At 41.7% G+C, this 16,936-nt stretch overlaps 1 protein-coding gene across 1 annotated transcript in view; it reads right to left on the bottom strand.

Moving 5' to 3' along the window:
- LOC139749260 (uncharacterized) overlaps positions 1-16,936 on the bottom strand; it is a 481,728-nt gene that overhangs the window by 197,454 nt on the left and 267,338 nt on the right. Inside the window, exons 25-26 of the mRNA XM_071662996.1 lie at positions 10,245-10,511; positions 9,336-9,576 (exon numbers count right to left, since the gene is read on the bottom strand). Of these exons, the coding sequence (XP_071519097.1) occupies positions 9,336-9,576; positions 10,245-10,511 (508 nt within the window). The remainder of the gene's footprint in view (positions 1-9,335; positions 9,577-10,244; positions 10,512-16,936) is intronic.

The following is a 16,936-nucleotide window of genomic DNA, read 5'->3' on the forward strand; positions in this document are numbered from 1 at the left end:
GCTTGGGAAGGAGACTTGTGTGAGGAAGTACCAGGAGAGACTGAGTACAGAATGGAAAAAGGTGAGAACAATGGAAGTAAGGGGAGTGGGGGAGGAATGAGATGTATTTAGGGAATCAGTGATGGATTGCACAAAAGATGCTTGTGGCATGAGAAGAGTGGGAGGTGGGTTGATTAGAAAGGGTAGTGAGTGGTGGGATAAAGAAGTAAGAGTATTAGTGAAAGAGAAGAGAGAGGCATTTGGACGATTTTTGCAGGGAAAAAATGAAATTGAGTGGGAGACGTATAAAAGAAAGAGACAGGAGGTCAAGAGAAAGGTGCAAGAGGTGAAAAAAAGGGCAAATGAGAGTTGGGGTGAGAGAGTATCATTAAATTTTAGAGAGAATAAAAAGATGTTCTGGAAGGAGGTAAATAAAGTGCGTAAGACAAGGGAGCAAATGGGAACTTCAGTGAAGGGCGCAAATGGGGAGGTGATAACAAGTAGTGGTGATGTGAGAAGGAGATGGAGTGAGTATTTTGAAGGTTTGTTGAATGTGTTTGATGATAGAGTGGCAGATATAGGGTGTTTTGGTCGAGGTGGTGTGCAAAGTGCGAGGGTTAGGGAAAATGAGTTGGTAAACAGAGAAGAGGTAGTAAAAGCTTTGCGGAAGATGAAAGCCGGCAAGGCAGCAGGTTTGGATGGTATTGCAGTGGAATTTATTAAAAAAGGGGGTGACTGTATTGTTGACTGGTTGGTAAGGTTATTTAATGTATGTATGACTCATGGTGAGGTGCCTGAGGATTGGCGGAATGCGTGCATAGTGCCATTGTACAAAGGCAAAGGGGATAAGAGTGAGTGCTCAAATTACAGAGGTATAAGTTTGTTGAGTATTCCTGGCAAATTATATGGGAGGATATTGATTGAGAGGGTGAAGGCATGTACAGAGCATCAGATTGGGGAAGAGCAGTGTGGTTTCAGAAGTGGTAGAGGATGTGTGGATCAGGTGTTTGCTTTGAGGAATGTATGTGAGAAATACTTAGAAAAGCAAATGGATTTGTATGTAGCATTTATGGATCTGGAGAAGGCATATGATAGAGTTGATAGAGATGCTCTGTGGAAGGTATTAAGAATATATGGTGTGGGAGGCAAGTTGTTAGAAGCAGTGAAAAGTTTTTATCGAGGAGGTAAGGCATGTGTACGTGTAGGAAGAGAGGAAAGTGATTGGTTCTCAGTGAATGTAGGTTTGCGGCAGGAGTGTGTGATGTCTCCATGGTTGTTTAATTTGTTTATGGATGGGGTTGTTAGGGAGGTGAATGCAAGAGTTTTGGAAAGAGGGGCAAGTAAGAAGTCTGTTGGGGATGAGAGAGCTTGGGAAGTGAGTCAGTTGTTGTTCGCTGATGATACAGCGCTGGTGGCTGATTCATGTGAGAAACTGCAGAAGCTGGTGACTGAGTTTGGTAAAGTGTGTGAAAGAAGAAAGTTAAGAGTAAATGTGAATAAGAGCAAGGTACAGTAGGGTTGAGGGTCAATTCAATTGGGAGGTGAGTTTGAATGGAGAAAAACTGGAGGAAGTGAAGTGTTTTAGATATCTGGGAGTGGATCTGGCAGCGGATGGAACCATGGAAGCGGAAGTGGATCATAGGGTGGGGGAGGGGGCGAAAATTCTGGGAGCCTTGAAGAATGTGTGGAAGTCGAGAACATTATCTCGGAAAGCAAAAATGAGTATGTTTGAAGGAATAGTGGTTCCAACAATGTTGTATGGTTGCAAGGCGTGGACTATGGATAGAGTTGTGCGCAGGAGGATGGATGTGCTGGAAATGAGATGTTTGAGGACAATGTGTGGTGTGAGGTGGTTTGATCAAGTAAGTAACGTAAGGGTGAGAGAGATGTGTGGAAATAAAAAGAGCGTGGTTGAGAGAGCAGAAGAGGGTGTTTTGAAATGGTTTGGTCACATGGAGAGAATGAGTGAGGAAAGATTGACCAAGAGGATATACGTGTCGGAGGTGGAGGGAACGAGGAGAAGAGGGAGACCAAATTGGAGGTGGAAAGATGGAGTGAAAAAGATTTTGTGTGATCGGGGCCTGAACATGCAGGAGGGTGAAAGGAGGGCAAAGAATAGAGTGAATTGGAGCGATGTGGTATACCGGGGTTGACGTGCTGTCAGTGGATTGAATCAAGGCATGTGTATGGGGGTGGGTTGGGCCATTTCTTTCGTCTGTTTTCTTGCGCTACCTCGCAAACGCGGGAGATAGCGACAAAGCAAAAAAAAAAAAAAAAAAATATATATATATATATATAAACCACAGAAAATAGAGCACTTTGAACAATCACTGTCTACTTAGATCTCTGCTGCAGCACCCATACCCCTTTACACGTAACCACCAGCACTAGCTCAATATAAAAAACTTTCCCTTTCTCACACATGAGTAACCTCTACTCACTGATCCCCTACCTGCTGGAAGTACAACACTGCCAAAATGCATACTCACTTTAATAACAACTAAATGCCATTAAACAAGTGCCTACCAGCCATACATCCATCAGAAGCCACATTTCCCCTTAAAAACATGTAACACAACCATCTACACTGGACAACACTGCAAAGGACACCAGCATATCCCTTAATGCAACTGCTGCATAGAAAATACAGAACACCTACTATTCATTTGCCCAGCCCTTTCTGCTCATAGACGCACATACACACACTCCATTACACTTTATGACCCAAGGTCCTGACCAATGGACATGGCCAGCTTCCTGTGTGTTGCATATGCCTCCAAAAAATAGAAGGAACTCATAGAGCAAGAAGAAAGTGAACAAGATTTTGAGTGCATAAGGTCTGAACATGCAGGAGGGTGAAGGGTTTCCACAGTGAATTGGATCGCTTTGGTCTACAGAGGGCGACATCCTGTCACTGGGCTAGACCAGAGCATATGAAGCAGACGGGGAAATGCATGAAAAGGTCTGTGGACCCTGGTTGTGGATAGGGGGCTATGCTTTTGGTGCATTACACGACAACTAGAGAATGGACGAGAGTGAAGGTCGTTCTTTGTCTATCCTTTGTGCTACCTCGCTAGCACAGGAAATGGCGAACAAGTAGGAAATAAGATAAATGGTCACATTTGCTCGGTCATGTATACTACACCAAAACCAGAGCCCCTTATCCACAACCAGGGCTCCCACTACTACTTTTTTAGGAGTTCCTGCAGCCCAAGACTGCACTACATTCAGTAGGTGGACAGGATAGACTGATGAAGCAAAAAGTTTTGTAACTAAACTACTCTGTTAACTGATAATGATATAGCCATATTAAAGATGTCTATAATTTATTACCCCAGTGTCAATTTCTGCAAGAGATTCCTTCTGCAGCCAGAGACTGAACTACCACCACTTGCTCAGAAATGTTCTTTGATGAGACTGTACTTAAAATGATACAGCCTTGTCAAATGTTACATTTCACTCATGGTGTAACCCAGAGCAGGTGTAATCTGGAAACTTACATATAAATATATTAGATATCTAAGATAGTATTCCCTGGGGATAGGGGAGAAAGAATACTTCCCACGTATTCCCTGCGAGTAGTAGAAGGTGACTAAAAGGGAAGGGAGCAGGGGCCTGGAAATCCTCCCCTCTCGTTTTTTTTTAATTTTCCAAAAGAAGGAACAGAGAATTGGGCCAGGTGAGGGTATTCCCTCAAAGGCCCAGTCCTCTGTTCTTAACGCTACCTCGCTAATGTGGGAAATGGCGAATAGTTTGAAAGATATATATATATATATATATATATATATATATATATATATATATATATATATAATGCAAGAGTTTTGGAAAGAGGGGCAAGTATGAAGTCTGTTGGGGATGTGAGAGCTTGGGAAGTGAGTCAGTTGTTGTTCGCTGATGATACAGCGCTGGTGGCTGATTCATGTGAGAAACTGCAGAAGCTGGTGACTGAGTTTGGTAAAGTGTGTGGAAGAAGAAAGTTAAGAGTAAATGTGAATAAGAGCAAGGTTATTAGGTACAGTAGGGTTGAGGGTCAATTCAATTGGGAGGTGAGTTTGAATGGAGAAAAACTGGAGGAAGTGAAGTGTTTTAGATATCTGGGAGTGGATCTGGCAGCGGATGGAACCATGGAAGCGCAAGTGGATCATAGGGTGGGGGAGGGGGCAAAAATTCTGGGGGCCTTGAAGAATGTGTGGAAGTCGAGAACATTATCTCGGAAAGCAAAAATGGGTATGTTTGAAGGAATAGTGGTTCCAACAATGTTGTATGGTTGCGAGGCGTGGGCTATGGATAGAGTTGTGCGCAGGAGGATGGATGTGCTGGAAATGAGATGTTTGAGGACAATGTGTGGTGTGAGGTGGTTTGATCGAGTAAGTAACGTAAGGGTAAGAGAGATGTGTGGAAATAAAAAGAGCGTGGTTGAGAGAGCAGAAAAGGGTGTTTTGAAGTGGTTTGGGCACATGGAGAGAATGAGTGAGGAAAGATTGACCAAGAGGATATATGTGTCGGAGGTGGAGGGAACGAAAAGAAGAGGGAGACCAAATTGGAGGTGGAAAGATGGAGTGAAAAAGATTTTGTGTGATCGGAGCCTGAACATGCAGGAGGGTGAAAGGAGGGCAAGGAATAGAGTGAATTGGAGCGATGTGGTATACCGGGGTTGACGTGCTGTCAGTGGATTGAATCAAGGCATGTGAAGCGTCTGGGGTAAACCATGGAAAGCTGTGTAGGTATGTATATTTGCGTGTGTGGACGTATGTATATACATGTGTATGGGGGGGGGTTGGGCCATTTCTTTCGTCTGTTTCCTTGCGCTACCTCACAAACGCGGGAGACAGCGACAAAGTATAAAAAAAAAAAAAATATATATATATATATTATATATATATATATATATATATATATATATATATATATATATATATATATATATATATATATATATTATCCCTGGGGATAGGGGAGAAAGAATACTTCCCATGTATTCCCTGCGTGTCGTAGAAGGCGACTAAAAGGGGAGGGAGCGGGGGGCTGGAAATCCTCCCCTCTCGTTTTTTTTTAATTTTCCAAAAGAAGGAACAGAGAATTGGGCCAGGTGAGGGTATTCCCTCAAAGGCCCAGTCCTCTGTTCTTAACGCTACCTCGCTAATGCGGGAAATGGCGAATAGTTTGAAAGAAAGAAAGAAAGATATATATATATGTGAGAAACTACAGAAGCTGGTGACTGAGTTTGGGAAAGTGTGTGAAAGAAGAAAGTTAAAAGTAAATGTGAATAAGAGCAAGGCTATTAGGTACAGTAGGGTTGAGGGTCAAGTCAATTGGGAGGTGAGTTTGAATGGAGAAAAACTGGAGGAAGTGAAGTGTTTTAGATATCTGGGAGTGGATCTGGCAGCGGATGGAACCATGGAAGCGGAAGTGGATCATAGGGTGGGGGAGGGGGCGAAAATTCTGGGAGCCTTGAAGAATGTGTGGAAGTCGAGAACATTATTTTCTTTTTTGCTTTGTCGCTGTCTCCCGCGTTTGCGAGGTAGCACAAGGAAACAGACGAAAGAAATGGCCCAACCCACCCCCATACACATGTATATACATACGTCCACACATGCAAATATACATACCTACACAGCTTTCCATGGTTTACCCCAGACGCTTCACATGCCCTGATTCAATCCACTGACGGCACGTCAACCCCGGTATACCACATCAATCCAATTCACTCTATTCCTTGCCCTCCTTTCACCCTCCTGAATGTTCAGGCCCCGATCACACAAAATCTTTTTCACTCCATCTTTCCACCTCCAATTTGGTCTCCCACTTCTCCTCGTTCCCTCCACCTCCGACACATATATCCTCTTGGTCAATCTTTCCTCACTCATTCTCTCCATGTGCCCAAACCATTTCAAAACACCCTCTTTTGCTCTCTCAACAACGCTCTTTTTATTTCCACACATCTCTCTTACCCTTACGTTACTTACTCGATCAAACTACCTCACACCACACATTGTCCTCAAACATCTCATTTCCAGCACATCCATCCTCCTGCGCACAACTCTATCCATAGCCCACGCCTCGCAACCATACAACATTGTTGGAACCACTATTCCTTCAAACATACCCATTTTTGCTTTCTGAGATAATGTTCTCGACTTCCACACATTCTTCAAGGCTCCCAGGATTTTCGCCCCCTCCCCCACCCTATGATCCACTTCCGCTTCCATGGTTCCATCTGCTGCCAGATCCACTCCCAGATATCTAAAACACTTTACTTCCTCCAGTTTTTCTCCATTCAAACTTACCTCCCAATTGACTTGACCCTCAACCCTACTGTACCTAATAACCTTGCTCTTATTCACATTTACTCTTAACTTTCTTCTTCCACACACTTTACCAAACTCAGTCACCAGCTTCTGCAGTTTCTCACATGAATCAGCCACCAGCGCTGTATCATCAGCGAAAAACAACTGACTCACTTACCAAGCTCTCTCATCCCCAACAGACTTCATACTTGCCCCTCTTTCCAAAACTCTTTCATTCACCTCCCTAACAACCCCATCCATAAACAAATTAAACAACCATGGAGACTCACACACCCCTGCCGCAAACCTACATTCACTGAGAACCAATCACTTTCCTCTCTTCCTACACATACACATGCCTTACATCCTCGATAAAAACTTTTCACTGCTTCTAACAACTTGCCTCACACACCATATATTCTTAATACCTTCCACAGAGCATCTCTATCAACTCTATCATATGCCTTCTCCAGATCCATAAATGCTACATACAAATCCATTTGCTTTTCTAAGTATTTCTCACATACATATAGACATGATGGAAAGGATCACAATCTTGCACGTGATCAAGATATTCCTATGAGTTCATGGGGAAAATGAAACACGAAAAGTTCCCAAGTGCACTTTTGTGTAATAATCACATCATCAGGGGAGACACAAGAGAGAAATATAACAGTCAGTTGATATACATTGAAGAGACGAAGCTAGGACGCCATTTGGTAAACATGTGATTGTTCAAAGCTCACTTATTCTCACCACTCTCTTCTCCCCAACATTCTCTCTTCTTTTCTGAAAACCCCTATAAATCTTCACCTTCACCTCCACAAGATAATGATCAGACATCCCTCCAGTTGCCCCTTTCAGCACATTAACATCCAAAAGTCTCTCTTTCACGTGTCTATCATTTAATATGTAATCCAATAATGCTCTCTGGTCATCTCTCCTACTTACACACATATACTTATGTATTCACGTGTCTATCAATTAACACGTAATCCAATAACGCTCTCTGGCCATCTTTCCTACTTACATACATATAATTATGTATATCCAGGTATTCCCAATCACCAGTCCTTTTTCAGCACACAAATCTACAAGCTCTTCACCATTTTCATTTACAACACTGAACACCCCATGTACACTAATTATACCCTTAACTGCCACATAACTCATCTTTGCTTTCACATCACCCATCACTATAACCTAGTCTCGTGCATCAAAGCTGCTAACACACTCACTCAGCTGCTTCCAAAGCACTTGCCTCTCATGATCTTTCTTCTCATGACCAGGTGCATAGGCAGCAATAATCACCTATCTCTCATCCACTTTCAGTTTTGCCCATATCAATTTAGAGTTTACTTTCTTACACTCTATCAAATACTCCCACAACTCCTGCTTCAGGAGTAGTGCTTCTCCTTCCTTTCCTCTTGTCTTCTCACCAACCCCTAACTTTACTCCCAAGATACATCCATTCATATATATTTTTTCATATATATTCACCGTTTCCTACATCAGCCAGGCAGCGTTAACAACAGAAGACTGAGCCTTAGAGTAAAAATCCTCACTTGGCTCCCTTCTCTGTTCAATCTTTTGGAAAAGTGAAAACTGGAGGGAAGGATTTTTGCAGCCCCCTGCACCCTCCCCTTTCAGTCACCTTCTATGACATGCAGGGAATACATGGGAAGCATTCTTTCTTCCTTGATATATTAAGAAAATCAACTTCATCTCTGTTTCCTGCATCAGTGAGGTAGTGCAAGGAAACAGACGAAGAAAGACCCATCCACTTATATATGTACATATCATCATTATTATCACTGTACTTGAATGCTCTTCCCTGCATCAGTGAGGCAGTGCCAGGAAACAGATGAGTCTCCAGCTGTCATGAGTAATGCACCAAAACCAAAGCCCCCTATCCACATCCAGACTCCTCAAACCTTTCCATGGGTTACCCTTGATGTTTCATGTGCTCTGGTTCAGTCCACTGACAGCATATTGACCTCAGTAAACCAAATCGTTCCTATTCACTTTATTCTGTGTACACCTTTAACCCTCCTGCATGTTCAGACCCTGATTGCTCAAAATTTTTTTTTGTAGGTATCTGTTTCAGAAAGAAAACAGAATAGTACAGGAAAATATACATAGTTTTTTCAATACTGTACTTACTGAGAGTATTTATCAAACTATCTATATCTCTGACACTTGTTCCCATCTGGAACTCCCTCAAGGGGGTGGCCACAACAATAGTCTTTATAACTACTGAACTCCAGTGCCACTTCTTTGCCTTTAGTGCCTCACCCTTTACAGGCCTCTAGCTGAGGGCAACTATAGTGCGGTGTTTCCAGAGGTTCCCACCTACCTAACGCTCCTGCCTTATGTTCCTACCCACTAATTCTACCTAATGTTTCTATCTAGTGCTCCAGCTTATGAGAGTTAAGTGTTGTCAAATGTTCTGTATAACAAAAAGAAATTATACGTTTGTGGACAAAATGCTAGAAGCCACATGTGGGTGAGGCAGAAAGAAAAGAAAGCTACCACCAAAGTGCTGGTTCACTACACAGCTGTCACTAACCTCCCCAATATCCAGGTGGATAGTACTGAAAATATACCTCCCTGGTCATTGGCTACCATCTTCTACTTACCACATTGGCACTATACTTAGTATTTAGAGTAGCCACAATAAATGAGTTAAAAATCCTCAGTTCACACACCAGAATAGTTATATGAAATAATCTATATAATTGCAACTTTTCAATAGGGAAAGCCCCATCCACTTCCCTCACAACAACTATCCACCTCTCCATGGTTTATCTGTCCTCCTTGCACCTTCAGGAACATTCACCTCATCCACAGTTTATCTTTTTTTACCAACCTATTATCTGCTGTATATTTTACAAGACTATGCCCATCCTAAAGGCTTTCATACATGCTTTAAAGACGAGAGCATAAGATCAGTGATAAAATGACTGCAATCAGGTATACTGTATTCAATTAAATTCTAGATTGATGTTTTGACATATAAAACCCAGGGAAGTTCATAATCTTTATAAATACATATCTATATCTCACCTCAAGTGTATCAAGTTCCTCTAAACCATCTGGTGATATCTTCAAAGAAGTTTTAAAAACAGTCTTATTATTGTTCATCTCTCCTTTCACATATTTTGTTGCTGAGACTGTAGAGTCTGAGGTACCCCTTGAGGCATAAGATACCCCAGAACCTGCTAACTGTGAAGTTGATGATGTAGAAGAACAGGTGCTTTTGGAATCATCTAAAAGATGAGTAAACTTTTTTGCTTTTCGACCATCTCTGAAAAAAATTATGAAAAACATCACAAAAACAGCATTCATGTTCATAAAATATTGGGTTACTTCGCAAAATAGCTAGAATTTCTTTTATCATACATGATCGTAATTTCCTGCGTCAGTGAGATAGCGCCAAGAAACACAAGGAATGGCCCATCCACTCATACACACATCTATGTACATAAACGTCCATACATGCACATATACATACATACACATATCAACATTTATGCATCTACATATATATATATATATATATATATATACATACACATATTCAGACATTACATACATGCAAATGTACATATTCATGCTTGCTTGCCTTCATCCATTTCCAGCACTACCCCACCCCACAGGAAAACAGCAACGTTATCCTCTGCTTCAGCGAGGTAATGCCAGAAAAACAGACAAAAAAGGCCACATTCATTCACAATCAGTCTCTAGCTGTTGTTTATGTCTAAAAATGATTACAGGTTCAATGTGTAAGGGTTAATATCCTAAACAGAAGATGCAAGCAAGGATGAAGGTCCATCAATGAATATCTTATGTAACAGTTGAGAAATATTCTTTTAACTGCAGTTGGCTTGTAATCTAATGAAAAACAATACTTATCTCTGATAATGCTATATAGTGTTCATAATTTAAAAAGAAAATCTAAAACTCTACACTCACGTGTACTTGATGAGATATCTGGAAGTAGTCATTCTGTTCATAATATCTTTGCAGATGAGCTCTTGAGCTTGAACAACATGGTCTCTGACACAGATAACATCGTCAATCATGGCAAATTTAACAGACTGCATTAGAAAATCCTTAATACCTCCACAGTGGTTAACATACTTGCGAGCCTCTTCATGGAAATTTTCTGAAACGTGTTGTCTCAGACGAGCATCATTGATAGACATTGGACCCTCTAACTTCAGCCAGTCATACATAAAGCTGATAAAAGATAAAAAATATGATTTTCTAAACAAGCTAAACAAGTTTTATCAAAGTAAGTGATGATTTAGTTAACTAAGGCCTTTTAGTTTACACTATATTCACAAGGAGACATATTTTGATTAAAAGTGTGATACATAGGGTTAGATCAGGGCTTTAAAATATGTTCACCTCTATATGAACCGCATACAAGCTAAAACTTGGTATCTTTATAAATGCAATATTGTTGAAATAATGATGAAAACATAAACAGGGCAAAAACAAACATGAATTTTCCTCTTATGTAACCTGTAACCCTAATTAACTCAGAACATCTGGGGCTCAATACTTAGACTTAAGTTTTATATGATGTTTCAGTAAATGTTAGAGAAGACACAGACTACCAGACATCTTGCTGAATATCAGGGACTGAACATACAGGAGAGTGAGAGGCATGCAAGGAATAGAGCAAATTGGAATATGGTATACTGGGGTTAACATGCAGTCAATGGACTGACCCAGGGTATATGAAACGTCTAGGGTAAAGCATGGAAAGGTCTGTGGGGCCTGGATGTGGATACGGAGCTGAGGTTTCAGTGCATTACACATGACAGCTAGAGACTGAGTGTGAAAGAATGTGGCCTTTATTTTGTCTGTTTTCCTGGTGCTACCTCACTGAAGCAGTGGGTAGCAATGCTGTTTCCTGTGGGGCTGGGTAGCACCAGGAATGGATGAAGGCAAGCAAGTATGAATATGAACATGTGTATATATGTATATGTCTGTGCATATGTATGTATATGTTGCTATGTATATGTGCATACATGTGCTTGTATGGGCATTTATGTATACATATGTGTAAGAGTGGATGGGCCATTCTTTGTGTGTTTCCTGGTGCTACCTCGCTAACACAGGAAACAGCCCCATTCGCTCAAAATCTTTTTCACTAAATCCTTCCACCTCCAATTTGATCTCCCGTTTCTCCTTGTTCCTGTCCCCTCCACCTCTGACACATATGTCTCCTTTGTCGATCTTTACTCACTCATTCTTTCATATGTCCAAACCATTTCAACACACCCTCTTCTGCTCCTCAACCACACTCTTTTTCTTTCCACACATCTCTCTTACCCTTTCATTACTTACTTGGTCAAACCACCTCACACCACATTTTGTCCGCAAACATTTCATTTCCAACACATCTGCCCTCCTCCATACAACCCTAACTATAACCCATACCTCACAACCATATAGCATTGTTGGAAATACTATTCCTTCGAACATACCCATTTTTTTTCTCTAAAATAACGTTCTCTCCTTCCACACATTCTTCATTGCTCCCAGAATCTTCACCCCCTCCCCCACCCTATAACTCACTTCCACTTCCATGGTTCCATTTGCTGCTAAGTCCACTCCCAGGTATCTAAAACAATTAACTTCCTCCAATTTTTCTCCATTCACACTTACAGCCCAATTAACTTGTCCCTCAATCTTACTGAGCCTAATAACCTTGCTCTTATTCACATTTACTCTCAACTTATTCTTTTCACACACTTTCCTAAACTCAGTCGCCAACCTGCAGTTTGTTACATGAATCAACCACTAAAGCTGTATCATCAGCGAATAACAACTGACTCACTTACCAGGCCCTATCATCCCCAATGGACTGCATACTCACCCCTCACTTCAAAACTCCTGCATTTACCTCCCTAACCACCTCATCCAAAAACAATTTAAACATCCAGGGGGACATCACACACCCATGCTCTAAACCGACATTCACTGGGAAACAATCATTCTCCTCTCTTCCTACTCATACACATGCCTTACATCCTTGGTGAAAACCTTTCACTTCTTCTACCTCCTTACCTCCCACACCATATACTCTTGAAGCCTTTTCATACATATTAGCCATTTCCTGCATTGGCGGGGTAGCATTAAGAACAGAGGAATGAGTCTTAGAGAGAATATCCTCACTTGGCCCCCTTCTCTATTCCTTCTTTTGGAAAAAAATGTATAATAATCATTCATGTTCTTTTTTTTTTTTTTTTTTTTTTTTTTTTATACTTTGTCGCTGTCTCCCGCGTTTGCGAGGTAGCGCAAGGAAACAGACGAAAGAAATGGCCCAACCCCCCCCCCCATACACATGTACATACACACGTCCAGACACGCAAATATACATACCTACACAGCTTTCCATGGTTTACCCCAGACGCTTCACATGCCTTGCTTCAATCCACTGACAGCACGTCAACCCCTGTATACCACATGACTCCAATTCACTCTATTTCTTGCCCTCCTTTCACCCTCCTGCATGTTCAGGCCCCGATCACACAAAATCTTTTTCACTCCATCTTTCCACCTCCAATTTGGTCTCCCTCTTCTCCTCGTTCCCTCCACCTCCGACACATATATCCTCTTGGTCAATCTCTCCTCACTCATTCTCTCCATGTGCCCAAACCATTTCAAAACACCCTCTTCTGCTCTCTCGACCACGCTCTTTTTATTTCCACACATCTCTCTTACCCTTACGTTACTTACTCGATCAAACCACCTCACACCACACATTGTCCTCAAACATCTCATTTCCAGCACATCCATCCTCCTGCGCACATCTCTATCCATAGCCCACGCCTCGCAACCATACAGCATTGTTGGAACCACTATTCCCTCAAACATACCCATTTTTGCTTTCCGAGATAATGTTCTCGACTTCCACACATTTTTCAAGGCTCCCAAAATTTTCGCCCCCTCCCCCACCCTATGATCCACTTCCGCTTCCATGGTTCCATCCGCTGACAGATCCACTCCCAGATATCTAAAACACTTCACTTCCTCCAGTTTTTCTCCATTCAAACTCACCTCCCAATTGACTTGACCCTCACCCCTACTGTACCTAATAACCTTGCTCTTATTCACATTTACTCTCAACTTTCTTCTTCCACACACTTTACCTCTCGTGTTTGTGAGGTAACACAAGGAAACAGAAGATTAGTGGCCCAACCCACCCACATACACATATATTGGAAAGGATCATAATTTTGCGTGTGATCAAGATATTCCTATGAGTCCACCGGGTAAATGAAACACGATAAGTTCCCAACTGCACTTTCGTGTAATAATCACATCATCAGGGGAGACACAAGAGAGAAATATAAGTCAGTTGATATACATCGAAGAGACAAAGCTAGGACGCCATTTAGTAAACATGTTTACCAAATGGCGCCCTAACTTCGTTTGTTCGATGTATATCAACTGACTTATATTTCTCTCGTGTCTCCCCTGATGATGCAATTATTACATGAAAGTGCACTTGGGAACTTATCGTGTTTCATTTTCCCCGTGGACTCATAGGAATACACATATATATACATAAATGCCCACACATGTACATATACATTTCAACGTATACATACATATACATACACAGACATATGCATATGTACACATGTATATATTCATACTTGCTGCCTTCATCCATTCCCATCACCACCCCGCCACACACGAAATAGCATCCTTCCCCTCCAGAGAGGCAATGCCAGGATTAGACAAAAAAAAAAAAAAAAAAAAAAAAGAGGCCACATTCATTCAAGTTCAGTCTCTAGCTTTCATATGTAATGCACCAAAACCACAGCTCCCTTTCTACATCCAGGCCCCACACCTTTCCATGGTTTACCCCCAGACACTTCACATGCTCTGGTGCAATCCACTGACAGCATGTTGACCCTGGTATAATATATTGTTCCAATTCGCTCTATTCCTTGCATGCCTTTCACCTTCCTGTACATTCAGGCCATGATCGCTCAAAATCTTTTTCACCCCATCCTTCCACCTCCAATTTGGTCTCCCACTTCTACTTCTTCCCTCCACCTCTGATACATATATCCTCTTTGTCAATCTTTCCTCACTCATTCTCTCCATGTGTCCAAACTATTTCAACACACCCTCTTCTGCTGTCTCAACCATGCTCTTTTCATTACCACACAGCTCTCTTGCCCTTTCATTACTAACCAGATCAAACCACCTCACACCACATATTGCCATCAAACATTTCATGTCCAACACAAACACCCTCCTCTGTACAACCCTATCTATAGCTCATGCCTCGCAACCATAAACCATTGCTGGAACCACTAATCCTTCAAACATACCCATTTTTGCTCTCTGAGATAATGTTCTTGCCTTCCACACATTCTTCAACACTCCCAGAACCTTCGCTCCCTCCCCCACCCTGTGACTCACTTCTGCTTCCATGGTTCCATCCACTGTTAAGTTCACTCCCAGATATCTAAAACACTTCACTTCCTCCAGTTTTTCTCCATTCAAACTTATCTCCAAAATAACACCTCACAATTAACTTGTCCCTCAAACCTATTCAACTTAATAACCTTGCTCTTATTCACTCTCACTTATTTACTCTTAACTTTCTTCTTTCACACACTTTACCAAACTCAGTCACCAACCTCAGCAGTTTCTCACCTGAATCAGCCACAAGCGCTGTATCATCAGCGAACAACAACTGACTCATTTCCCAAGCCCACTCATCCACAACAAACTGCACACTTGCCCCTCTTCAAAATTCTTGCATTCACTTACCTAACCAATCCAACCATAAACAAATTCAACAACCATAGAGACATCACATACCCCTACCGCAAATCGACATTCACTGGGAACCAATCACTTTCCTCTCTTCCTACTTGTACACATACCTTACATCCTTGGTAAAAACTTTTCACTGCTTCTAGCAACTTACCTCCCACACCGTATACTCTTACAACTTTCCACAAAGCATCTCCATGCACCCTATCATATGCTTTCTCCAGATCCATAAATGCTTCATACAAATCAATTTGTTTTTCTAAGTATTTCTCACATACATTCTTCAAAGGAAACACCTGATCCACACATCCTCTACGACTTCTGAAACCATACTGCTCTTCCCCAATCTGATGCTCTGTACATGCCTTCACCCTCTCAATCAATACCCTCCCACATAATTTCCCAGGAATACTCAACAAACTTATACCTCTGTAACTTGAACGCTCCCCTTTATCCCCTTTACTTTTGTACAATGGCACTATGCATGCATTCTGCCAATCCCAAGGCACTTAACCATGATCCATGCATAAAATGAATATCCTTACCAACCAATCAACAACACAGTCACCCCCTTATTCATAAATTCCACTGCAATACCGTCCAAACACGCTGCCTTGCTGGCTTTCATCTTCCACAGAGCTTTCACTACCTCTTCTCTGTTCACAAAACCCTTCTCTCTGACCTTCTCACTTCACACACCACCCTGGCCAAAACACCCTATATCTGCCACTCTATCATCAAACACATTCAACCATCAAAATATTCACTCCATCTCCTCACTTCATCACTACTTGTTATTACCTCCCATTTGTCCCCTTCACCGATGTTCCCATGTGTTCTCTTGTCTTACGCACTTTATTTGCCTCCTTCCAAAACATGTTTTTATTCTCCCTAAAATTTAATGATACTCTCTCACCTCAACTCTCATTTGCCCTCTTTTTCACCTCTTGCACCTTTCGCTTCACATCCAGCCACCATTCACTACTTTTTCTAATCTCCCCATCTCCCACCTTTCTCATGCCACATACACCTTTTGTGCAAGCCATCACTTCTTCCCTAAATACATCCCATTCCTTCCCAATCACCTTACGTCATTTGCTCTCACCTTTTTCCATTGTGCACTCAATCTCATTTGGTACTTCCTCACACAAGTCTCCTTTCCAAGCTCACTTACTCTCACCACTTTCTTCTCCCCAACATTCTTCTTTTCTGAAAACTTCTACAAATCTACAAACATATATATAATTTTATGTCATATTATACTTAGTTGCTGTCTCCCGAGTTAGCAAGGTAGTGCAAGGAAACAGACGAACGAATGGCCTAACCCACCCACACACACATGTATATATATATATATATATATATATATATATATATATATATATACATATTTTTTTTTTTGCTGTCTCCCGCGTTTGCGAGGTAGCGCAAGGAAACAGACGAAAGAAATGGCCCAACCCACCCCCATACACATGTATATACATACGTCCACACACGCAAATATACATACCTACACAGCTTTCCATGGTTTACCCCAGACGCTTCACATGCCTTGATTCAATCCACTGACAGCACGTCAACACCGGTATACCACATCGCTCCAATTCACTCTATTCCTTGCCCTCCTTTCACCCTCCTGCATGTTCAGGCCCCAATCACACAAAATCTTTTTCACTCCATCTTTCCACCTCCAATTTGGTCTCCCTCTTCTCCTCGTTCCCTCCACCTCCGACACATATATCCTCTTGGTCAATCTTTCCTCACTCATTCTCTCCATGTGACCAAACCATTTCAAAACACCCTCTTCTGCTCTCTCAACCACGCTCTTTTTATTTCCACACATCTCTCTT

The sequence above is a fragment of the Panulirus ornatus genome, chromosome 6 (assembly GCF_036320965.1).
Source record: "Panulirus ornatus isolate Po-2019 chromosome 6, ASM3632096v1, whole genome shotgun sequence".
Lineage (NCBI taxonomy): Eukaryota > Metazoa > Arthropoda > Malacostraca > Decapoda > Palinuridae > Panulirus > Panulirus ornatus.